Source organism: Ammospiza caudacuta, chromosome 3 (assembly GCF_027887145.1).
Source record: "Ammospiza caudacuta isolate bAmmCau1 chromosome 3, bAmmCau1.pri, whole genome shotgun sequence".
NCBI classification, from domain to species: Eukaryota; Metazoa; Chordata; class Aves; order Passeriformes; family Passerellidae; genus Ammospiza; species Ammospiza caudacuta.
This window is the reverse complement of record NC_080595.1, coordinates 118,513,396-118,538,673: the sequence shown is the minus strand read 5'-3', so window position 1 is coordinate 118,538,673 and position 25,278 is coordinate 118,513,396. Positions and strand designations below refer to the sequence as shown.

The following is a 25,278-nucleotide window of genomic DNA, read 5'->3' as shown; positions in this document are numbered from 1 at the left end:
TTAGGAGAATGCTGCAGAACTCACATCTTGTAATAGAGATAGGAAATAATAAACATCTGAGTCTGAACGTGAAATTCCTCTCAAGAGCTTCAATCCTGACCTTGACAGAGGCAGAAAAAAGAAGCTGGGAGCATTTCTGGTATTGGCAGACCATGACCTCTGCTTCCCAGGTGGAAATCAGCCTCTTTCTTTCACATTTTCACATCATTCCTGTTGATTTTTACAAAACCATTACAAATGCCATTCCTGGTTGGAAAGCAGGGCTTTCCCCAGAAGGAAAGTCCCCAGGAGCACTGGGCTGAAGGAGAACAAATCCCCTTTGTCTCTGCCTCCCTGTGACCTGTTTCCCTTGGAATAATCCCATTGTTAGCTCCACTCAGGCCTCTCCTCAGGGAGGGTGTCAGAGTTTCACCAAAATCCCTCATTCTGTCCCTCACACCTGCAGGGTTTCATGTTCCAGCTGAGCATGGAGCTGCTGTGGTGACATTTGGTGACATTTGGTGGCATTTGGTGGGATTTGCTTTGGACCAGCCCACCTTGGTTGTTCACATGTTCCCCTGCCAGGATTTTGAGGTGGATTTTGTTGATCCATCCAGTCCTTTCAGGGGGTGAAGTTAAATAGAGCAGAGAACCCCTCAAGTTCCCCTTTCCCCATTTTAAAGACATCTCTCATGTTTATCCTGTTCCTGTTCATCAAGTGTCCTGTTTAGATGCTCAGCCTCTTCTCTGTGAGAGCTCAGACCCCTCACTGGCACCTCTGAGGCCACTTCACCAAATTCCCTCTGAGAGTTAAATCTGACTGGCTGATTTGGGGACATCCAGTGCCTTTGAGGGACCTTTCATCTTCCCTTTTCTTGCCTCAGTCCCTTTTCAGTGGCATTTATTGTGACTCACCTGATCAAAGCGACCTTTTCCATGAGAAACAGAACAAATCTCTGCGTGCCTGCAATCACAGACTCCTTTGGGCTGGAGACCACTGAGCCCAACCACGTCCCCAGCACTGCCAAGGCCACCAGGGACCCTTGTCCCCAAGTGCCACATCCACAGGGCTTTAACTCCCTCTGCTGTGGGCAACCTCAGAGCTGGGAATTAAACTGCCAGAGGGCAGGGCTGGATGGCATCTTGGGAATTGGGAATTGTTCCTGGCAGGGTGGGCAGGCCCTGGCACAGCTGTGGCTGCCCCTGGATCCCTGGCAGTGCCCAAGGCCAGGCTGGACACTGGGACTGGGAGCACCTGGGACAGGGGAAGGTGTCCCTGCCATGGCAGGGGTGGGAATGGGTGGGCACTGAGGTCCTTTCCCAACCCAACCTAAGCCAACCCAACCCAATCTATGCCTTTGCAATGTTTTTTCCATCTCCCCTCTTCCATCTCCCCTTTTTCCATCTCTCCCTTTTCCAGCTCCCCCTTTTCCATCTCCTTCTTTTCCAGCTCCCTCTTTTCCAACTCCCCTTTTCCATCTCCCCTTTTCTATCTCCCCCTTTTCCTTCTCTCCCCTTTTCCAGTTCCCCCTTTCCATCTCCCCTTTTCCATCTCCCTTTTTCCATCTCCCCATTTTCCACCTCTCCCTTTTCCATCTCTCCCTTTTCCGTCTCCCCTTTTCCATGCTTCCTTTTCCCTCTTTCCCCTTTCCCATCTCCCTTTTCCAGCTCCCTTTTTCCATCCCCCCCTTTTCCATCTCTCCCTTTTCCATCCCCCCTTTTCCTCCTCTCTCTTTCCAACTCCCCTTTTCCATCTCCCTTCTCCCAGCTCCCCTTTTTCCATCCTTCCCTTTTCCATCTCTCCTTTTCCATCTCTCCCTTTCCCATCTCCCCTTTTCCATCCCCCCCTTTCCCATCTCTTTTTCCATCTCTCCCCTTCCCACCTCCCCTCTCACCCCCAGCCCAGCTGTGTCCGTGCGCTGCCCCAGGCTGTGCCGGGGCCATTCCCGGTGTCCCCGCGCTGGAGCTGCCTGGGTTTGTGCCGGCTCCATCTCTCCTGGAACACAAATCCGAGCGCAAGTCCCGGGGGAGGGAAGGAAGGAAGGAAGGAACCCAGGAATCCTCGCTCCCTTCCGCGCCAGCTGCTCGGCTCGGCCGGGCTAAGGAGGCGGCGGAGGCCGGGCAGCGATGCTCATTCATTCCTTTATTGTGTCCTGGCCATCCCGGAGGGCGCTCCCAGCGCGGGCTCGAAGCTACATTACAGCACAGTGAGGAGCGTCCATCCCGCCAGGAACGGCCTCTCTCCCGACACTATGTATAATATATATATATTTATAATATGTCCTGTATAGTCCTATGTATAGAGTGACAAGGATGGGCCACCAGACAGTAAACTTTTGATTTCTAAATAAATCACCAGAGCAACAGGCACGAAAATTTGGTCCTAATCGAGGCCCTCACCTTGTCCATGAACCCGCAACAGACCCGCACCCCCCTCCCCGCGGAAAAACGGCCAAACCTGAACCCCAAAAGAACAGTTCAACAACAACGAAAGGAAGCCCCGGCCCAGCCCCCGGCCCCGCTGGGACACACGGACAGCGGGACACACGGACAGCGAGCGGCACCGACGGCCCGAGCGCTCCCCGCGCTGCCGGGCTGGGCTGGGACAGCTCCCGAGGAGCAGGGAGGGCTCGGGAGCGGCTCTTGGTGCTGGAAGTGCCTCATCCCAACCCTGCGATGGCGATTCCCACCCTGTGCTCTGCTGGAAGGGCTCCAGAGGATCCCACCATGATCACAGCTCTGCTGGAATTCCAGAGGATCCCTCTGTGGTCACAACTCTGCTGGAATTCCAGAGGATCCCACCATGGCCACAGCTCTGCTGGAATTCCAGAGGATCCCACCGTGACCACAGCTCTGATGGATTTCCAGAGGATCCCACCATGGCCACAGCTCTGCTGGAATTCCAGAGGATCCCTCTGTGGTCACAACTCTGCTGGAATTCCAGAGGATCCCACCATGGCCACAGCTCTGCTGGAATTCCAGAGGATCCCACCGTGACCACAGCTCTGATGGAATTCCAGAGGATCCCACCATGGCCACAGCTCTGATGGAATTCCAGAGGATCCCACCATGGCCACAGCTCTGCTGGAATTCCAGAGGATCCCACCATGGCCACAGCTCTGCTGGAATTCCAGAGGATCCCACCGTGACCACAGCTCTGCTGGATTTCCAGAGGATCCCACCATGGCCACAGCTCTGCTGGAATTCCAGAGGATCCCACTGTGATCACAGCTCTGCTGGAATTCCAGAGGATCCCACCATGGCCACAGCTCTGCTGGAAGGAATTCCAGAGGATCCCACCATGATCACAGCTCTGCTGGAAAGGTTTCCAGAGGATCCCACCATGGCCACAGCTCTGCTGGAAGGAATTCCAGAGGATCCCACCATGATCACAGCTCTGCTGGAAAGGTTTCCAGAGGATCCCACTGTGACCACAGTTCTGCTGGAAAGGCTTCTGGAGGAATCCTCCATGAACACAGCCACCCTTCCTGGGCACAGCCACCCTTCCTGGGATGCTCCATGGCCCGGGGATGAGGACACCCTCAGCTCCTGAGTTGTTTCCCACACCCTGGGTGAGAACAGAGGCCAGGGAAGGTCTCTGGTTCATCACTTTGGGGCTCCATGAGCTGCTGATCCTGGAAAACAAGGAAGGGAGGAAATTCTATTCCCGCAGCCCCCCAAGCTTCTCCTCGTTCTGAGTCTGTGCTTCCTGACCCCAACTTCCAGATGCTTTCCAGGAAATTAAATAACAAACCAGCTCTCCCAGCCACTGTGTTCCAGAATCAGAGAATCCCGGACCGGTCTGGGCTGGAAGGGACTTTAAAGCTCACCCAGTGCCACCCCTGCTGTGACAGGGACACCTTCCACTGTGCCCAGGGCTGGGATGGTGTCCCAGGGCCAGCTCGCTCTGGGGGATGCCCTGGGACACCCCTGGCTGTGGGGGCACCTGTGGCCAGCCCTGACCCCACAGCATGGAAAGGACTCCTCCAACACCTTCCCCTGCTCCCTCCTGCCAGGCTGGGCATGGCTGCTGCCAGGGGAGGGAGCTCAGTCCTCAGAGCAAGGTGCCAGGCTGGGGGAGAAGGGACAAAGGTTCTGGAAGGATACAACAGGGTGTTATGGGGCACAGAGCAGGGTGTTTGTTATGGGGCACAGAGCAGGGTGTTATGGGGCACAGAGCAGGGTGTTTGTTATGGGGCACAGAACAGGGTGTTATGGGGCACAGAGCAGGGTGTTTGTTATGGGGCACAGAGCAGGGTGTTATGGGGCACAGAAAGGGTGTTATGGGGCACAGAACAGGGTGTTTGTTATGGGGCACAGAGCAGGGTGTTATGGGGCACAGAGCAGGGTGTTTGTTATGGGGCACAGATGGAGAGGGAAGGCAGGAGCAGAGGGCAGTGGTGGAGAGCTCCAGGCAGGGCAGGGTTAGATGGAAGGGGAGAGGATCCCTGGGCAGTGCAGGGATGTGTCAGGCCAGCTGGGAAGGGCAGTGGATGGCCCAGCACAGCCACGTGTGGATGGGACACGGCTGCTGAGGGAGCTGAGCTCTGCCCAGCTCCTGCTTCCCTCTGGGTGTCCCCATTCCATACCTGTGCTTTGCTCCCTCGCCCTCCCTCACCTGTCCTGAGTGCAGGAGCACTGAGGGGAGCAGGGACCAGGCCACCAGCAAAGAGCAGCCTGCCCACAACAGTGCTGGAGTCTCCTTCCCTGGGGGGTTCCAAACCCACCTGGCCACGTCCCTGAGTAACTGCTCCAGGTCCCTTCCAGCCTCACCACCCTGTGCAGGAATTCTCTGTTTCCAGAGGACATTTCCTACCTGCAATCCTCCCTGACCTGCCCTTGGCTGAGCCAGGAGAGCCAGGGGTCACCTCCTCATCCACAGGGATCTCATCCATCACAGGGATGTCCCCACACCACCATCCCAGGGACACCAGAGCTGCCCCACCAGCTTCCCTCCCCCTGAGAGCCGTGCAGGACACCAAGTGCTGTCCCTGCAGCTGCTGGGCAGGATTCAACCCCCAGAGCCCTCCTGGCTTCCCCCTCTCACCCATCACCACGCCAATCCAGTCCTCCACACCCCACCAGGCAGTTTGTCCCAACCAGGAGGTGACAGAGGTGACCTCCGTGTGCCATTGTCCAGGGGACAGCGATGCCATCGCTGCCCTGGGTGTCACCTCCCTGTCCCACATTTCCCTGTCCCTTCAGCTGCAGATGGAGCCTCTGGAAGGGGGTGGAGATTTCCAGATTTCCACCTCTGGCTGTGTCAGGAGCTGCACACCCACAGTCAGCGATGGGAGCCTCGGTGGGGCTGTCTCCAGTGTCCCCAGGGCGTCCCCAGAGCGTGGCACAGCTGGACAAAGCCCTGTGGCCTTTGGGTGACTTGGCCTGGTGACTCTGCAAGCCCTGGGGATGGAGCTGTGCCAGCCGTGCCCACAGTGGGCGAGGTGTCCCTGCTGCCACCAGAGTCGATGCAGGCTGGGGAGTCCCTCAGGGGGACTCTGACAAGGCACTGCCACCACAAAGTCTCCCAATCCACGCAGAAATCTCCAAATTCCCTGGGATCCAGCACAGCAAAGCCAGCACAGGGGTTAGGGCAGCCGGGATGGAGCAGTGTCCTGGTGCTGTCACTATGCCCAGCCCTGTGCCAGGGTGGTGTCCCCGTGCCCAGCCCTGTGCCAGGGTGGTGTCCCCGTGCCAGGCAGCGTGGGCAGGGCTGGGAGCTGGGCAAATCCAGCACGGTGCCCACTGCCAGCCTGAATGTCCATCAGTCCGAGCACAAATCCTGCCTCCGCTCCATAAATAAATAGGTTAAATAAATAAAGTGACAGATCCGGATCGGGGGGGGGGCGGAGGGAGAGAAGGAGGGAGGAGAGGGAGGGGAGGAGGGAGGGAGGGAGAGGAGGAGGGAGGAGGGAGGGAGGGAGGGAGGGGAGGAGGGAGGGGCAGCCGCCCTGGCCGGGGCCGTTCGTGTCTCCACACACACACACAAAGTAGCTGAGGACAAGGACGAGATGGGGCCGCGGGTCGGGCCCCCCTCGGCCCTGGGGGGCTCAGTCCGGTTCGAGGGTCCGGGCGGTCACTCCTGGGCCGGCAGAGGGGCGGCGCACGGGGAGCTGGAGGCCAGGGACACGTGGGTGGTGGAGGACGGCAGCGACCGCGGCGTCTGGCACCTGGGGACACAGAGACACTCTGGGGATGCTGTCCTCGGGCACCTGGGGACACAGAGACACTCTGGGGATGCTGTCCTCTGGCACCTGGGGACACAGAGACACTCTGGGGATGCTGTCCTCGGGCACCTGGGGACACAGAGACACTCTGGGGATGCTGTCCTGCCGTGCCTTCCCACCCTGCCCACAATCCAGCCCTTTCCCTGGGCGTTTGATGCGCTGGCAGCACCAAAGGGCAGCCCTGGCTGGGTGGGAGGATACCTTGGGTCTGGGATATCGGGATATCAGGGATTGGTTTGGGTTGGAGAGATCTTACAATTCGTCCAAGTGCCACCCTAGCCATGGCAGGGACACCTCCCACTGTCCCAGGGTGTTCCAGTGTCCAGCCTGGCCTTGGGCACTGCCAGGGATCCAGGGTGGGCACCCTGTGCCAGGGCCTGCCCACCCTGCCAGGGAACAATTCCTCATTCCCAGGATCCCATCCAGCCCTGCCCTCTGGCAGTGGGAGCCATTCCCTGGCTCCTGTCCCTCCAGGCCTTGTCCCCAGTCCCTCTGCAGCTCTCCTGGAGCCCCTTCAGGCCCTGCCAGGGGCTCTGACCTCCCCCTGGAGCCCTCTCCTCTCCAGGTGAGCACCCCCAGCTCTGCCAGCCCTGGAGCAGCTCTGGGGGCTCCTCTGGGCTCTCTCCAGCAGCTCCAGGTCCCTCCTGCACAGCCTCAGGAGCATTCAAATGTCTGAGCACAGCGAGCACTCCCGGGCAGGCTCAGCCCCGATGGGACAGCTCTGCCTGTCCCAGCCGTGTCCCTGTCCCCCCCCAGCTGTCCCAACCGTGTCCCTGTGCCCCCCAGCCGTGTCCCTGTCCCCCCCAGCTGTCCCAGCCCTGTCCCTGTCCCCCCCAGCCCTGTCCCTGTGCCCCCCAGCCGTGTCCCTGTGCCCCCCTCTGTCCCAGCCGTGTCCCTGTGCCCCACAGCCATGTCCCTGTGCCCCCCAGCTGTGTCCCTGTCCCCCCCAGCTGTTCCAGCCGTGTCCCTGTCCCCGCTCTGTCCCAGCCGTGTCCCTGTGCCCCCCAGCCCTGTCCCTGTGCCCCCCTCTGTCCCAGCCGTGTCCCTGTGCCCCCCAGCCGTGTCCCTGTGCCCCCCTCTGTCCCAGCCGTGTCCCTGTGCCCCCCAGCCCTGTCCCTGTGCCCCCCCAGCCGTGTCCCTGTCCCCGCTCTGTCCCAGCCGTGTCCCCCGCGGGGCTGTCACGCACCAGGAGCGGGATTTGCGCACGCCGGGCGGCCGCGGGCCGCTGCAGGAGGCTGTCCAGGTGCATCAGGCGCTCCAGGTGCAGCGCCCGCGGGTCCTGCTCGGCCGCGGGGTCCCGGCTGCGCTCGAACTCGAAGATGGCCGGGGGGGACAGGTCCAGCTCCAGGAACATGATGTTCTCAGCCTGCCCGGGGACAGCCAACACGGGAGGGAGTCACCGTGGGGAGGACACGGCTCCGGGGCAGCGGGATCCTCTCCTGGCTGCCCTGGCACTGGGCTGGGGGCTCAAGGCTCTGCTCTGGCTCTCCCAGCCTGTCCCAGGGATGTTCTCTCCAATGGCATGGGAGCCAGGAGCTCCAGGACTGGAGCTGGGAGGATAAAGCTGGGAGCTTGGATCGGTGTCTCCCAGATCCTTGTGAGCTTGTTTACTCCATCTTCCCTTCCAGTGTTATCCATCCCTCCACCCATCCGGTCACCATCTGCCATCCATCCACCTCCAGCTCTCCAATCACCTCCATCCATCTACCCACCCATCCACACAATCATACACATCCATCCACACACCCATGGATCCATCCATGGAACCATCGATGGATCCATTCATCCATACATACATATATCTCCATCCACACATCCATCTACATCCATCCAAGTCCATCCACCCATCCATCCCCACATCCATCCATCCATCCATCCATTTCCATCCCTATCCATCCATGTCCATCCATCCATCCAGTCACCATTGCCTTCATCCATCCACCTCTGGCTCTCCAATCACCTCCATCCATACACCCAACCATCCATACATTCATACACATCCATCCAACCATCCATACATTCATACACATCCATCCATCCATCCATCCATCCATCCATCCATCCATCCATCCATCATCCATCCCTCCATCCATCCATCCATCCATCCATCCATCCATCCATGGATCCATCCATCATCCATCCATGGATCCATCCATCCATCCCTCCCCACCCTCCATTACCCCATTCCCTCCCCACCCCTGCCCACCCCGCTGTCCCCGGCGTACCCTGAAGCGGGGGTGGGATCTCCTGGCCATGGCCACCCTGGCGTAGTGGCTGATGGGCCTCTTGTAGCCCACGGCCGAGGTCGGGCGCCGCTTCATCTGGGAGCTGCTCCTGGGGCACACGGAGGGGGATGTGACCAACAGAGCCCCAGGGACCACCAGGGGCTGGGCTTGGGGGGATTCACACTGAGGGTGGGCTTGGGGGGATTCACACTGAGGGGTGGGCTTGGACAGGATTCACACTGAGGGTGGGCTTGGAGGGATTCACACTGAGGAGTGGGCTTGGGGGGATTCACACTGAGGAGTGGGCTTGGGGGGATTCACACTGAGGGCTGGGCTCGGGGGGATTCACACTGAGGAGTGGGCTTGGACAGGATTCACACTGAGGGCTGGGCTTGGACAGGATTCACACTGAGGAGTGGGCTTGGGGGGATTCACACTGAGGAGTGGGCTTGGGGGGATTCACACTGAGGAGTGGGCTTGGACAGGATTCACACTGAGGGGTGGGCTTGGGGGGATTCACACTGAGGGATGGGCTCGGGGGGATTCACACTGAGGAGTGGGCTTGGGGGGATTCACACTGAGGAGTGGGCTTGGGGGGATTCACACTGAGGAGTGGGCTTGGAGGGATTCACACTGAGGAGTGGGCTTGGGGGGATTCACACTGAGGAGTGGGCTTGGGGGGATTCACACTGAGGAGTGGGCTTGGAGGGATTCACACTGAGGGTGGGCTTGGGGGGATTCACACTGAGGAGTGGGCTTGGACAGGATTCACACTGAGGGTGGGCTTGGACAGGATTCACACTGAGGGTGGGCTTGGGGGGATTCACACTGAGGAGTGGGCTTGGGGGGATTCACACTGAGGAGTGGGCTTGGGGGGATTCACACTGAGGGTGGGCTTGGGGGGATTCACACTGAGGGTGGGCTTGGGGGGATTCACACCAGGGCTGGGCTTGGGGGGATTCACACCCATGGGCACCTACAGGAGTCACCCAGCCCTGGGGCCACTCCTGTGCATTGGCAGGGACAGGGACACAGGGACTGTGCCCCAGGGACAGGGATGGGGACAGGGACATAGGGACATACCCTGGGGACAGGGACAGAGATACAGGGACTGTACCCTGGGGACAAGGATAGGGACAGGGACACAGGGACTGTGGCCTGGAGACAGGGATGGGGACACAGGGACTGTACCCTGAGGACAGGGACACAGGGACAAGGACAGGGACTGTACCCTGAGGACAGGGACACAGGGACTGTGCCCTGGGGACAGGGACAGGGACAGAGGGACACAGGGACACAGGGACATACCCTGGGGACAGGGATAGGGACACAGGGACACAGGGACATATCCTGGGGACAGGGATAGGGACACAGGGACAAGGACAGGGCCACAGGGCCACAGGGACAGGGCCACAGGGACAAGGACAGGGCCACAGGGACACAAGGACAGGGACACAAGGACAGGGACACAAGGACACGGGGACAGGGATAGGGACACAGGGACACAAGGACAGGGCCACAGGGACAGGGACACAAGGACACAGGGACAGGGACAGGGCCACAGGGACAAGGACAGGGCCACAGGGACAGGGACACAAGGACACAGGGACAGGGACACAAGGACACAGGGACAAGGACAGGGCCACAGGGACAGGGACACAAGGACACAGGGACAGGGACAGGGCCACAGGGACAAGGACAGGGCCACAGGGACGCACCCTCCAGCAGGAACCAGCGGCTGGAATTTCCACTGCTCCTCGTCGCCATCGAAGTACAGGCGGTTCATGATCTTGTTCTTCTCCTCGGGAGGGATGAAATTCTCGATGATCAAATACCTGAGGGATGGAGCAGGAGCAGGAGAGGAAGGGGTTAAATGACAGGAGACAGAAACCAGGCACAGAGGGAGGGGAAAGGCAGGAAGAGAAGGAGACACAGAAACATCCGGAGGATGGAAATGCGATGGAGGGGAGAGGCTGAAGGAGCAGACGCAGCCGTGGAAAGGGAGAGGCAGGAGAGGACGGGCATCAGAGAGAACCAGGGGAGCTCTGGGGCTCCAGGCAGCACCAGGACCTTTCCCTCCTCTCCTGCCACGCCTGCTCTCACTGCCCAGCCTGAAAATCAAGGGAAGCTCAGCAATGCCAAGGGACCCCAGGGGGAATCTTTTCTCCTATGGTTTTTGGGAAGTGGAGCAGCTGTCAAAAACTGTTTTAAGGCAAGTGTCGCAGACATCTTTTATGAAAAATCCTTTCTTCAGGATTTTTCCTCTTGAGAAGCTGAGAGGCCTCAGGAACAAAATGTAAACACTGATTATCTGCTGCTGTGGAATGCAACAGCTGCATCTGTGATTGGTTTCATGTAGTTGTTTCTAATTCATGGCCAATCACAGCCAGCTGGCTCAGACAGAGAGCCCGAGCCACAAACCTTTGTTATCATTCTTTTCTATTTTATTCTTAGCCAGCCTTCTGATGAAATAATTTCTTCTATTCTTTTAGTATAGTTTTAATGTAATATGTATCATAAAATAATAAATCAGCCTTCTGGAACATGGAGTCAGAGCCTCGTCTCTGCCCTTATCCAAGAACCCCTGTGAACACGGGCACAGGCAAGGAGCTGCATCAGGGAGCTGTGGTGGAGGAGAGAAGGGGCAAAGCTGGAGAGGAAATTCAGTTTGTAGTGAGATTGTTTCACCCTGCAAACGCTGCAGTGCTTGTAAATAGCTGGGGGGTTACAGAGCTGAGAGAGAGAGGAGTGTTTGAAGTGAGAACAAACCCCGGGGGCAGCAGAGCTGCAGCTGAGAGAGGCTCCAGGGAGGGAAAACTCTGCCAGGAGAGAGCCAGGAGGGGAAAACTCTGCCAGGAGGGAGCCAGGAGCTCCAGGGAGATGGGGCCACCCCGAGTGCCCAGAGCTGCTGTCCCTCCAAGGACACTGTGGTGGCCAGAGCAGTCACCAGGTGCCCTCGGGGCTCAGCCACAGCCAGGGTTTGTGCTGGAACATTTCCTGGTTTTCCCCCTTTCTTGGCAACTCTTGGATGCCCCCTGTGCTGCTGCCCCCAGTGCCACAGCTTGTGCCACCTCTGACACCTGGGCAGGGCTCAGCTGTCCCTGTCTCTGGGTGAGGTCAATCCCTCCAGTTCCGCACCCACTCTGAGCCTCTGAGCTCCCCAGCCCTGCTCTGAGCACCCCAAACCTGCTCTGAGCATCCCAATCCTGCTCTGAGCCCCCCCAATCCTGCTCTGAGCACCCCAAACCCTCCTCTGAGCTCCCCAACCCTGCTCTGAGCACCCCCAATCCTGCTCTGAGCACCCCAAACCCTCCTCTGAGCTCCCCAATCCTGCTCTGAGCACCCCAAACCTGCTCTGAGCATCCCAATCCTGCTCTGAGCCCCCCCAATCCTGCTCTGAGCACCCCAAACCCTCCTCTGAGCTCCCCAATCCTGCTCTGAGCATCCCAATCCTGCTCTGAGCCCCCCCAATCCTGCTCTGAGCACCCCAGCCCAGCTCTGAGTCCCCCATCTCTGCTCTGAGCTCCTGAGCCTTGTTCTAACACCCCAGCCCTGCTCTGAGCCCCCCAACCCTGCTCTGAATCCCCCAACCCTACTTTGAGCACCCCAACCCTGCTCTGAGCACCCCAAACCTGCTCTGATTCCCCCAAACCCTCCTCTGAGCCCCCCAAACCCTGCTCTGAGCCCCCCAACCCTGCTCTAACACCCCAACTCTGCTCTGAGCCCCCCAGCCCTCCTCTGAGCCCCCAACCCTGCTCTGAGCACCCCTCAGCCCTAGTCTGAGCCCCTGAGCCCTACTTTGAGCACCCCAAACCTGCTCCAACACACCATCCCTGCTCTGAGCTCCTGAGTCCTGCTCTGACCCCCCAACCCTGCTCTGAGCCCCCCATCTCTGCTCTGAGCCACTCAGCCCTGCTCTGAGCCCCCCATCTCTGCTCTAACACCCCAACCCTGCTCTGAGCCCCCAAATCCTGCTCTGAGCCCCCCAGCCCCGCTCTGAGCCCCCAAATCCTGCTCTGAGCCCCCCATCTCTGCTCTAACACCCCAACCCTGCTCTGAGCCCCCAAATCCTGCTCTGAGCCCCCCAACCCTGCTTTGAGCCCCCCAACCCTGCTCTGAGCCCCCCAACCTTGCTCTGAGCCCCCCAACCCTGCTCTGAGCCCCCTAACCCTGCTCTGAGTCCCCCAGCCCTGCTCTGAGCCCCCCATCTCTGCTCTGAGCAACCCAAACCTGCTCTGCACACCCATTTCTCCACGACCACCAGGTCCAGGAGCCCCCCAAGGCCCTGACCAACACCCCAACACCTACTTGAGCTTCAGCTCCCGGGTCTGCTCGTTCTGGGCCTCCTCCAGGTCCTGGCGCACGCGGATGTACTCGTCGTGCTGGTCCTGGATCTCGGCCTTCACGGCCTGCAGCTTGGCATAGAGCTGGGAGGGGACACAGCACCTCAGCCCCGTCCCCAGGGAGGGGCCTCCCGCTCCCTGTGCCCACCTGGCACCACGCTCTCACCTTCTTCAGCTTCTTGGTTTTGATCTCCACCTCCTGCTGCAGGGACGTGTAGGTCTCGCGCAGCTCCATGGTCTCCTCGTCCCTCAGCAGCATCTCCTGCTGCATCTCCCGCTCCCGGCGTTTCTGCGGGGCAGGGACACGGCTGGGACCGGGATGGGCACGGGGAGGACACACCAGGACAGCCCTGGACAGCTCTGGACAGCCCAGGACAGCCCAGGACACCCCAGGACAGCTCTGGACAGCCCCAGGACAGCCCCAGGACAGCCCCAGGACACACCAGGACAGGCCCAGGACAGCCCCAGGACAGCCCCAGGACAGCCCAGGACAGCTCTGTCACCCCCAGGACAGCCCCAGGACAGCCCCAGGACAGCTCTGGACACCCCCAGGACACCCCCAGGACAGCCCCAGGACAGCCCAGGACACACCAGGACAGCCCAGGACAGCTCTGTCACCCCCAGGACACCCCAGGACACCCTCAGGACAGCCCCAGGACAGCCCAGGACAACCCCAGGAGAGCCCCAGGACCGCCCAGGACACACCAGGACACACCAGGACACACAGGACACCCCAGGACAGCCCCAGGACAGCCCCAGGATACACCAGGACAGCCCAGGACAGCTCTGTCACCCCCAGGACAGCCCCAGGACAGCCCCAGGACAGGCCCAGGACAGCCCAGGACAGCCCCAGGACAGCCCAGGACAGGCCCAGGACAGCCCAGGACACACCAGGACAGCCCAGGACAGCTCTGTCACCCCCAGGACACCCCAGGACACCCTCAGGACAGCCCCAGGACAGCCCAGGACAACCCCAGGAGAGCCCCAGGACCGCCCAGGACACACCAGGACACACCAGGACACACAGGACACCCCAGGACAGCCCCAGGACAGCCCCAGGATACACCAGGACAGCCCAGGACAGCTCTGTCACCCCCAGGACAGCCCCAGGACAGCCCCAGGACAGGCCCAGGACAGCCCAGGACAGCCCCAGGACAGCCCAGGACAGGCCCAGGACAGCCCAGGACAGCTCTGTCACCCCCAGGACACCCCAGGACATCCCTGTCACCCCCCTGGTACCTGCTCCGCGATCTCCTGCCGCCTCAGCTCCAGCATCTTCTGCTGCTCGTTGGTGTGGTCCACGATGGTCCTGCCCCCGATCAGCAGCTTGCTCTCCATGGCCTGCAGGGGACAGGGACAGGGCAGGGGGTCAGGCTGCCATCCCCACCCCTGCCTGAGGGCTTTGCCCCATGCCACCCTCACTGGGTGTGACCCCCAGCCCTGATCCCTGTCCCCAGCCCTGATCCATGATCTCTGATCCCTGATCCCTATCCCTGATCCCTGTCCCCAGCTCTGATCCCTGTCCCCATCCCTGGTGGTCACCCCCATCCCTGATCCCTGTTCTCATCCCTGATCCCTCATCCCTGTCCCCAGCCTTGATCCATGCTCCCATCCCTGATCCCTGTTCCCATCCTTGACCCCTGTCCCCATCCCTGGTGGTCACCCCCATCTCTGATCCCTGTCCTCACCCCTGATCACTGTCCCCAGCCCTGATCTCTGATCCCTGTCCCCATCCCTGATCTGTGTCCCCATCCCTGATCTCTGATCCCTGTCCCCATCCCTGATCCCAGTCCCCATCCCTGATCTCTGATCCCTGTCCCATGCCCATCCCTAATCCCTAATGGTCACGCCCATCCCTGATCCCTGTTCTCATCCCTGCTCCCATCCTTGATCCCTGTCTCCAGCCCTGATCCATGATCTCTGATCCCTGATCCCTGAGCCTATCCCTGATCCCTGTCCCCATCCATGATCCCTGTCCCCATCCATGATCCCTGTCCCAGCCCTGCTCCCTGTCCCCAGCCCTGATCCCTGATCCCTGATCCCTATCCCTGATCCCTGTTCCCATCCCTGTCCCCATCCCTGCTCCCTGTCCCCAGCCCTGCTCTCAGGGATGTGGGAGCATCCAGGGCCCCTCTGCTCGGATCCCTGCTGATGGGGAGGAGGCTGGGCAGGACTGGATTGGACATGGGAACAATTCCCACCTGGAAAGGGCTGCCCTGGCACAGCTGGCACTGCAGGGTGGGCAGGGATGGGCAGGGATGGGGTGGGATGGGCAGGGATGGGATGGGATGGGGTGGACAGGGATGGGATGGGATGGGATGGGATGGGATGGGATGGGATGGGATGGGATGGGATGGGATGGGATGGGATGGGATGGGATGGGATGGGATGGGATGGACAGGGATGGGATGGGATGGGATGGGATTCATGGGATGGGATGGGCTGGGATGGACAGGGATGGGATGGGATTCATGGGCTGGGATGGACAGGGATGGGATGGGATGGGATGGGCTGGGATGGGATGGGATGGGATGGGATGGGCTGGGATGGGCAGCAGCTGTGGGCTGGACCCCGCCCCACCGGGCCGGCACACAGAAATGCACAAACACACACATAAACATACACAAATACATACAAATACACACCAAAATGGGGCTGTGCACACAGAAACGAGGCTGTGCACACACATAAATACACACAAAATCACAAATAAACACATACAAACATACACAAATACATACATGCAGGGGCTGTGCACACATAAATGCACACACACACAAACACACACATAAACACACCCAGGGGCTGTGCACATAGAAGTTAACTGAAAACTGAAACACTGAAATACACACCCAGGGGCTGTGCAAACAGAAATGCAAATTACACACACACAGGGAGCACATCCTGTGCCAGGCTGAACACATTCACACACACATGGGTACGTGTGGGAGCACCGGGTGTCTGTGCACACCATGTTTGTGTGTGTGCGTGTACGTACACACTGTGTATGTGTGTGTGTGTGTGTGTGCACAGTGTGCATGTGCACACCATGTGTGTGCATTTGTGTGTGTGCACTGAGTCGATGTGTATGTGCACACACTCCGTGTGTGTGTATGTGCACACGGTGTGTGTGTGCACCATGTGTGTGTATTTGTGTGTATGCACGCTGTGTCTATGTGTACATGCACACTCTGTATGTATGTGCACACCATGTATGTGTGTGCACACTGTGTGTGTATGCACACTGTGTCTGTGTGCACACTGTGTATCTGCACACCATGTGTGTGTATGTGTGTGTGTGCACTCTGTGTATGTGCCCACTGTGTGTGTGCACTCTGTGTGTCTGTGTGTATGTGCACACTGTGTGTGCATCATGCGTGTGTTTGTGTGTATGCACACAGTGTGTGTGTGTGCATACTGTGTATCTGCATATCACGTGTGTGTGCATGTGTGTGTGCATGTGTGTGTACACACTGCATGTGCACATTGTGCCTGTGTGTGTATGTGCACGCTATCTCTGTGTGTGCACACTGTGTGTATGTGCAGACTGTGTACATGCACACTGTGTGCACACTGTTTGTGTGCATGTATGTGCACACTGTGTGTGTGCACTCGTGTGTGTGTGCACACTGTGTGTGTGTACACCGTGTGTGTCTGCGTGTGTGCACTCTGTGTATTTGTGTCTATGTGCACACTGTGTGTGTGCAATGTCTCTGTGTGTGCACCATGTGTGTGGGCAACCATGTGTATGTGCACACTGTGTGTGTCTGTGTGCATGCTGTGTGTGTGTTTGTGTCTATGTGCACACTGTGTGTCTGTGTATGTCCACACTGTGTCTGTGTGTGTGTGTGTGAGCACACTGTGTACTTGTGTTTATGTGCACACACTCTGTGTGTGTGAGCACACTGTGTACTTGTGTTTATGTGCACACACTGTGTGTGTGTGTGAGCACACTGTGTACTTGTGTTTATGTGCACACACTGTGTGTGTGTGAGCACACTGTGTACTTGTGTTTATGTGCACACACTCTGTGTGTGTGAGCACACTGTGTACTTGTGTTTATGTGCACACTCTGTGTGTATATATGTGCACACTGTGTGTGTGTGTGTGAGCACACTGTGTACTTGTGTTTATGTGCACACACTCTGTGTGTGTGAGCACACTGTGTACTTGTGTTTATGTGCACACACTGTGTGTGTGTGTGAGCACACTGTGTACTTGTGTTTATGTGCACACACTGTGTGTGTGTGAGCACACTGTGTACTTGTGTTTATGTGCACACACTGTGTGTGTGTGAGCACACTGTGTACTTGTGTTTATGTGCACACACTCTGTGTGTGTGAGCACACTGTGTACTTGTGTTTATGTGCACACTCTGTGTGTATATATGTGCACACTGTGTGTGTGTGTATGTTCACACTGTGCACACAGGGTGTGTATGTGCGTGTACCTGTGTGTTCACACTCGGTGTGTCTGTGTACACACTGTGTGTGTGCACACTCTGTGTGTCTATGTTCACACAGTGTGTGTGCACACTGTATGTCTGTGTGTCTGTGTGTGTGCACACTGTGTGTGCAGACTGTGTGTGTGCGCACTATGTGCAGACTGTGTGTGTGCACATGTGCACACTGTGTGTATGTGTGTGTGTCTCTGTGTGTGCACACTGTCTATGTGCACACCCTGTGTGTGTCCATATGCACACTGTTTGTATGTGTGTGTGTGTCTGTGTGTGTGCACACTGTGTGTCTATGTGCACACTCTGTGTGTGTCCATATGCACACTGTTTGTATGTGTGTGTGTGTCTGTGTGTGCACACTGTGTGTGTGCAGACTGTGTGTGTGCACACTGTGTGTGTGCCCATGTGCACACTGTGTGTGTGTGTGTGTGTCTGTGTGTGTGCACACTGTCTATGTGCACACTGTGTGTGTCTGTGTGCACACTGTTTGTGTGTGTGTGCACACTATGTGCAGACTGTGTGTGTGCACACTGTCTATGTGCACACTCTGTGTGTGTCCATATGCACACTGTTTGTGTGTGTGTGTCTGTGTGTGTGCACACTATGTGCACACTCTGTGTGTGTCCATGTGCACACTGTTTGTATGTGTGTGTGTCTGTGTGTGTGCACACTGTCTATGTGCACACTCTGTGTGTGTCCATATGCACACTGTGTGTATGTGTGTGTGTCTGTGTGTGTGCACACTATGTGCACACTCTGTGTGTGTCCATATGTACACTGTTTGTATGTGTGTGTGTCTGTGTGTGTGCACACTGTGTGTCTCTGTGTGTGCACACTATGTGCACACTCTGTGTGTGTGCCCATGTGCACACTGTTTGTATGTGTGTGTGTCTGTGTGTGTGCACACTGTGTGTCTGTGTGCAGACTGTGTGTGAGCACAATGTCTCTGTGTGTGTCCATGTGCACACTGTGTGTGTATTTGTGTGTCTGTGCGCACACCATGTGTGTGTATCCATGCCCTACAGCCTGGCTCCCGTGTCAGGGCGTCCATGAGGGACAAACGGAGGGACACCCTGTGCCCCCACGGCTGCACCTCAGGGGTGTCAGCAGGGACAGACCCAGATGTCCCCAGGACACCTCACACAGCTTCAAAAATCACTGTCCCAGCCACAGAGACAGCTCAGCCACCGTCTCTGCAATGTCCCCTCTGCCACCAGCACATGGCCATCTCTGCAATGTCCCCTCTGCCACCAGCACGTGGCCATCTCTGCAATGTCCCCTCTGCCACCAGCACGTGGCCATCTCTGCAATGTCCCCTCTGCCACCAGCACGTGGCCACCCTCACCCCAAGGCACCTGCCCTTGTGTCCCTCTGTCCCCCCAGATCCAGGGCCCTGCTCCTCACAGGGCCTGGCCCCCTCCCCACTGCCATGGCCACTGAGGGACAGAGGGGCCACCAGGCCACCCCAAGGGTGGCGCCAGCTCTGGGGGTCACACAGTGATCACGGTGCTGCTGCCACATGTCCCTGGGCAGGGGTCTCCATGGGGGTGCTGTGCACAGAGTGAGGGCTCTGGCAAACCAGAGGCCAACCTGCCTGGGGCAAGGCTCTGTTTCCATGGTTTTCCCCCCATTTTTCCCCTTCCGGCTCCAGGGGGTGCATTGTGGGTTCTGGGGGAACCCAGGGGACACCCCACAGCCATGCCAGCAGCCCCCAGGGGACACCCCCACAGCCGTGGGTGCCCCAGCCAGCCCCCCTCCCACAGGGCTGACACCGCCTCTCGCAGATTAAGGGGTTTCTCAGTGCCACTGTTTCCTCCTCCCTGCCAGGGCATTCATTCCCTCTAAGGAAGAGGCTCCCAATCTCCTTTGGCACTAAGCCTCTCCCAGGAACTCATTTCCGGCACCCAGAGAACTTCCCAGCGCTTTCCCTCCCGCTGACCTCGGCCTCAGCCCCTGGCACAGCCCTTGGCAACACCCACAGCCCATAGGCAGCTCCTCTGTGGCACAGCCCCTCTGCCTGGGCACACAGCTGGGCACCCAGAGCACAGCTGGGCACCCAGAGCACATCTGGGCACCCAGGAGCACACAGGGGCAGCCAGAGTACATCTGGGCACCCAGGAGCACATCTGGGCACCCAGGAGCACATAAGGGCACCTAGGAGCACATCTGGGCACCCAGGAGCACATCTGGGCACCCAGGAGCACATAAGAGAACCCAGGAGTACATAAGGGCACCCAGGAGCACATAAGGGCACCTAGGAGCACATAAGGGCACCTAGGAGCACATCTGGGCACCCAGAGGCACATCTGGGCACCCAGGAGCACATCCAGGACCACATCTGGGCACCCAGGAGCACATAAGGGCACCCAGGAGGACATAAGGGCACCTAGGAGCACATCCAGGACCACATCTGGACCCCCTGGAGCACATAAGGGTACCCAGAATCACATCTGGGCACCCAGAATCACATAAGGGCACCTAGGAGCACATCTGGGCACCCAGGAGCACAAAAGGGCACCTAGGAGCACATCTGGGTGCCCAATGCACATCTGGGCCCCCACAATCACATCTGCTGGGGCAGGCTGACCCCACCTCTCCGAGCTCCGTGTCCCACATGTCCCAGCTGGGTGGCAGAGGCAGAGCCCACACCCACGAGTGTGACAATAACACAGGGTGCAGTGTGTCACCCGTGGGTGTGGGGGGCACCCCGTGTCCCCCCGTCACCTCAGCTGTCTTTGCCACGGTCATCACAGAGCCAGGGGCTCCTTGCCCAGCCCCACGGTGTGGCAAAGCTGCCCAGGAGCACCCTGAGGCCACCCAGTGTCCCTGCAGCGCCCATTGGGGTGAGTGCCACAGGAGGCTGTGCCCCTTGGTGCTCACTGAGGTGACACCTCTCTGCTGTCACTGCGCTGTACCCCCGTGGCCAGAGGGTCCCCGTGTGCAGAGCAGCCCCAAAGGCCACCAAAAGGGACACGGTGTCACCTCTCCTGCAGCCCTGCCTGGTTACTCAGCAGCTCCAGGACACACGGTGGCCCTGAGCCAGCCCTGCTGAGCCACACAGGGACACTGGGCAGGACAGCTGCCAGCCCAGGCAGCCTGCACCCCGCAGCCTGCACCCCACTGTGACAGGGGACGGCTGCAGAGACCCCTGTGCCTGTGCCAGGCATCCTGCTGTGCCAGCACCCTTGGCACGGGACGCTTGTCACGGGATACCCGCCGTGCCAGCCAGCAGCCCACGGCTCTGCCCCAGGGGCACGTCCCAGTGCGATCCCACGCTCTCTGTGCAGGCATCCAGGCATGGGCACACATCCCTGGGCACAGCCAAAACACCACCCTGGGCACAATCACACATCCCTGGGCACGGCCAAAACACCACCCTGGGCACAATCACACATCCCTGGGCACAACCACACATCCCTGGGCACCACCACACATCCCTGGGCACAGCCAAAACACCACCCTGGGCACAATCACACATCCCTGGGCACAACCACACATCCCTGGGCACAGCCAAAACACCACCCTGGGCATGATCACACATCCCTGGGCACAATCACACATCCCTGGGCACAACCACACATGTCTGGGCACGGCCAAAACATCACCCTGGGCACAACCACACATCCCTGGGCACAGCTAAAACACCACCCTGGGCACAATCACACATCCCTGGGCACAATCACACATCCCTGGGCACGGCCAAAACACCACCCTGGGCCTGATCACACATCCCTGGGCACAATCACACATCCCTGGGCACAACCACACATCCCTGGGCACGGCCAAAACACCACCCTGGGCACAATCACACATCCCTGGGCACAGCCATGTGTCCCTGGGGCTGCAATAAACACCACCCTGGCCATGGGAGAGGGTCCAGACCCCTGCCCAGCCCTGGCACCCTGGGCATGTCCCACCCCAGAGGGTCCCTCCCTGCCTGGGCTCCAGCACAGTCCCTGCATCTGGGCCAGCAGGGCTGTGCCAGCGGGGCTGTGCTGAGCGTGATGCCAAGGGTCAGGGGGCTCCCTCCCCACCGGGGATCCCGGCCCCACGGCCACCGTGGGCAGGGAGGAGAGGTCAGGACCCCCCAGCAGTGGGGACAGGAGCAGGGCTGGGGCAGGGGGAGGTGCAGCCCCAGACCCCGGCCCAGCTGGGGCTGCTGTGGCCCCTCTCACCCTCAGCACCAAACCCCTGAGCATCCCTGAGCCAGCAGCGGTGCCCCCACGCACCCTGCTCTGGCTTGGGGTGCCAGGAAGGATTTGGGGTGGGGATGTGGGTCCCTGCAGAGCTGCCAGGCCCTGCCCATCCCCACAGAGCCCACTGGGAGCCAGGGGCTGTTCAGAACTGGGGGCAGCTGCCCCGTGTCCCCAGCCCAGCCCCGGGCTCGCTCCCGAGGCCACCAGGGACAAATCTGCAGCATCACTCTCCTCACTCCCTGCCCACACAGCTGCTTTGTTGTGCTGGAGGGGACAAGAGCTGAGCACAGCACGCTCGTGCCACAGTGACCCTCTCCCCCGTGGCCCTTCCCTGCCACTCTCTGCAGGTCCCCACAGTGTCCCCACGCAGGTCTGAGGGCCACCCCAGCCCAGCCCCACACCAGAGCCCAGGGCTGCCCTTGGGGACCCTGCCTGGTCACCTCACTTGGGAGGGCGGGCACCTCCCTCAGGCTCCCTGCTTGGGGTCCATTCCCATCCACACCAGGGGCTGGGGGCACAGCAGGCACCCCGGCCCCGTTTGTCACCATGCCTGGCAACACGAACCTTGTACTTGATGGCCAGCAGCTCCGTGGCCTCCTGCTCCTTCCGCAGGTCCTCAATCATCTTCTCCTTCTCCTGGAGCAGCTTCTGCTTCTCCTCACTCACCAGGCTGTGGTCATCCTGGATAGCGGCTTTCTCCTCTTCCAGCCTCTCCTTCTGCTCCTTCAAGTAATTCTCCATGGTCTTCTCCAGGCCATCCTCATTCTCATCCTCCCCTTCATTGTCCACGGTGCCCTCTCCATCCACCGCTTTCTTCCTCCGGCTGCTCCTCCTCCTCTTCTTGCCCAGCATCCCGCGTTTCTCCAGCTGGGCTTTCAGCCGCACGATCTCCTCCTGGAACTCCCGCAGCAAGGTGTCCTTGGGGTCCTCGTTCACCCGCGGCTTGTTCTTGATGTTCTTGGCCCTGTTGGCGAACCTGAGGGTGGAGAGGCTCTCGTCGTAGCTGTGCGAGGCCGGGCCCAAGGTGGCCACCATGATTGTCTTGGCGTTGCCCCCGAGGGAGTCCTGCAGCAGGCGGGTGAGCTTGGAGTCCCGGTAGGGGATGTGCGTGCTCCGCCCGTCCACCAGCGCCGAGATGACGTTGCCCAGGGCCGAGAGGGAGAGGTTGATCTTGGAGGCCTCCTTGGGGCGCTCTCCCTGGGCCCCCATTTTGTTCTGGCGCTCGCTGCCGGCCAGGTCCACGAGGTTGAGCTTGCCCACGCGGATGTGCTCCTCGCCGTCCGGCCCCGTCTCGCTGCACTCGATGGTGATGAGGAAGATGGCGTGCGAGCGCGAGCTGTGCTCGTTCATGTTGGTGCTGCCCACCGAGCGCGTCTGGCTGCCCAGGTTCATCACGTGCTCGATCTCCTTGACGTTCTTGGTCACGAAGGAGGAGAGGTCCTTGATGTACACCCCGGTCTCGGGGTTCTCCTTCAGCTCCAGTTTCTTGCTCTGGTCCTTGGCGAGGAGGTCCCTGATCTCCTCCTGGTAGATCTCCAGGTACGAGGCCCTCACCAGGTACTGCTGGTTCTGCGAGCGGGAGATGTGGGTGAAGATGTGCTCGAAGGCGCTGGGGATGATGCCGCGCTTCTCGGGCTCCGCCCAGGCGCCCTGCATGGTGTAGGTCTTGCCGGTGCCGGTCTGCCCGTAGGCGAAGACGGTGCCGTTGAAGCCCTGCAGCACCGAGTCGATGAGCGGCCGCACCGTCTCATCGTAGAGGTCGGCCTGCTTGGAGCTGGCGTCGTACACGGCGTCGAAGGTGAAGGTCTTGGGCAGCTCCCCGGGGGCGGCGCGGGGGTTGCGGATGCTCACCTGGCCCAGCTTCACGTCCAGCTCCAGGACGCGCTCGTATCCCGCCGCCTCCTCCCGCCGGCTCATGGGCCGGCACCGGGCCACCACCCGGAGCGCCTCGCAGCCGCTGCGGGGCTTACCGGCCATGGCGGCGGCGGGCGGGGCCGGCGGCGCAGCGGGGCTGGGGGGCTCAGCCGCGCCGCCCCCGCGGCATCCCCGGGGCCGAGGCCGGGGCCGGGGCCGGGGCCGGGGCGGAGCGGGCGCGGGCGCGGCGCGGGGCGCGGGCGGCCGGGGCGCGGCGGGGCGGCCCCGCCGGGCGCTCGCTCATGGCAGCGCGGCCGCTGCGCCCCGCCCGGTGCGGGGATGGGGCGGCCGGGGCGGGCCGGCGCGGGGCGCGGCCGCGCCGCGATTGGTGCGCGCTCCCGCGCCCGCGCCCGCGCCCCCCGAGCGCGCTCCCGCGGCCGAGCACCCGCAGGCGCGGGCGGGAGCGGCGCCGGCCCCCCCCGGGCACGCCGGGAGCTGTAGTGCGGCCTTTGTGCCGAGCCCGGGGTGCGGGATGCGGGATCAGGGGGAGCGCTGCGGTGGGGAATGAGGGATGCGGGACTGGGACGCTGCATTGGAATGCACAACCGGCTCGTGGGATTGGGATGCGGCGTTGGAATGCGGGATTGGGATGTGGGAAGAAGGATACGGCGTTGGAATGCGGGATTGGGATGTAGGATGAAGGATACGGGTCTGCCGGGCAAGGTCTGGGATGCAGGATTAGGATGCAGGATACAGAGTGCAGGATCGGGATATGGGATCACAAATGCAGGATTGGCATGCAGGATGTAGGACTGGGATATGGGATGAAGGATACAGGATTGGAATGTAGGACAAAGGATTGGAATGTAGGACTGGGATGCTGCACTGGAATGCAGGACTGGGATGTGGGATGAAGAATACAGGTCTGTCAGGCAGTGCTGGGATGCAGAACTAGGATGCAGGATTGGGATATTGGATCACAAATGCAGGGATGGCATGCAGGATGCAGGACTGGGATATGGAATGAAGGATACAGGATCGGGATGTAGGACAAAGGATTGGAATGTAGGAGTGGATGCTGCACTGGAATGCAGGACTGGGATGTGGGATGAAAGATGCAGGGCTGGGGTCCGGTGCTGGGATGCAGCACTGGAATGCAGGATTGAGATTCTGGGCTGGGATGCTGCATTGGAATGCAGGATGAAGGGTTCCAGATGAAGGACTGAGGATGAAGAATGCAGGTCGGGGATGTGGGATACAGGATGTGGGTTGCAGAATGCAGGATGCAGGATTTGTGTCTGTGAAGGAGAATGTTTTTGTGGAATGCAGGATGTGGGATGCAGGATGCAGGACTGGGATGTGGGAAGCAGGGTGCAGGGTGCATGATGGGGGACCAGGGATGTGGGATTGGGGTGCAGGACAGAGAGAAGCAGGGAATGCCCAGTCCCATCCCTGTGGGGCTGGGGCAGGGTCACCCTGTGGAATCTGGGGGTCCCTGGGCTGTCCCAGGCTCTGTGTCCCCTTGCAGCCTGGTATGGCTGGTGCATCCCAGTGGGAATAATCCCAGTGCCTTACGCGGCTGCAGGGGGAGATTAAACATTCTTGTGGTTAATCAAGTCTGAGCAGCCACCCGTTCCTTCCCCAGAACCAGCGATTATCCCATAATTAATTAATTAGGGTATTGCTGACATACACAGGCCTGCCTGGCGCTGTCTGAGTCCTCCTGCTCCAGGAGGAGCTTCCAGGCAGGGACAGTCCCCTCCCCAAAGGCACAGCCCCAGCCATGGAGGGGGACCGGGGGACAAAGGAGGGTGTGAGAGAGGAAAGTGGGAGGGAGAGGCAGCAGGGATGGAGATGGAATCAGGATGGAGGGGGCAAGTGGAGGATGGAGAGATGATGGGGAGGGTGAAGGAGGTTGGAGGGGGATGGAGGGGGATGAAAACTTCAGAGGAGGAAGGGTGGGAGGGGGATGCAGCAGTGATGGAAGGAAGGATGGAG

The 25,278-nt window shown here is 60.0% G+C and overlaps 1 protein-coding gene across 1 annotated transcript; it reads right to left on the bottom strand.

The window, feature by feature from the left end:
• Positions 1 to 6,055: 6,055 nt before the first annotated feature.
• KIF3C (kinesin family member 3C) lies at positions 6,056 to 23,403 on the bottom strand. The gene is given in 9 exon segments (XM_058801911.1): positions 6,056 to 6,149; positions 7,393 to 7,412; positions 7,414 to 7,572; positions 8,432 to 8,540; positions 10,150 to 10,266; positions 12,740 to 12,858; positions 12,941 to 13,063; positions 14,014 to 14,115; positions 21,991 to 23,403. Coding segments are annotated over 9 exon segments (2,256 nt in total).
• Positions 23,404 to 25,278: the final 1,875 nt, after the last annotated feature.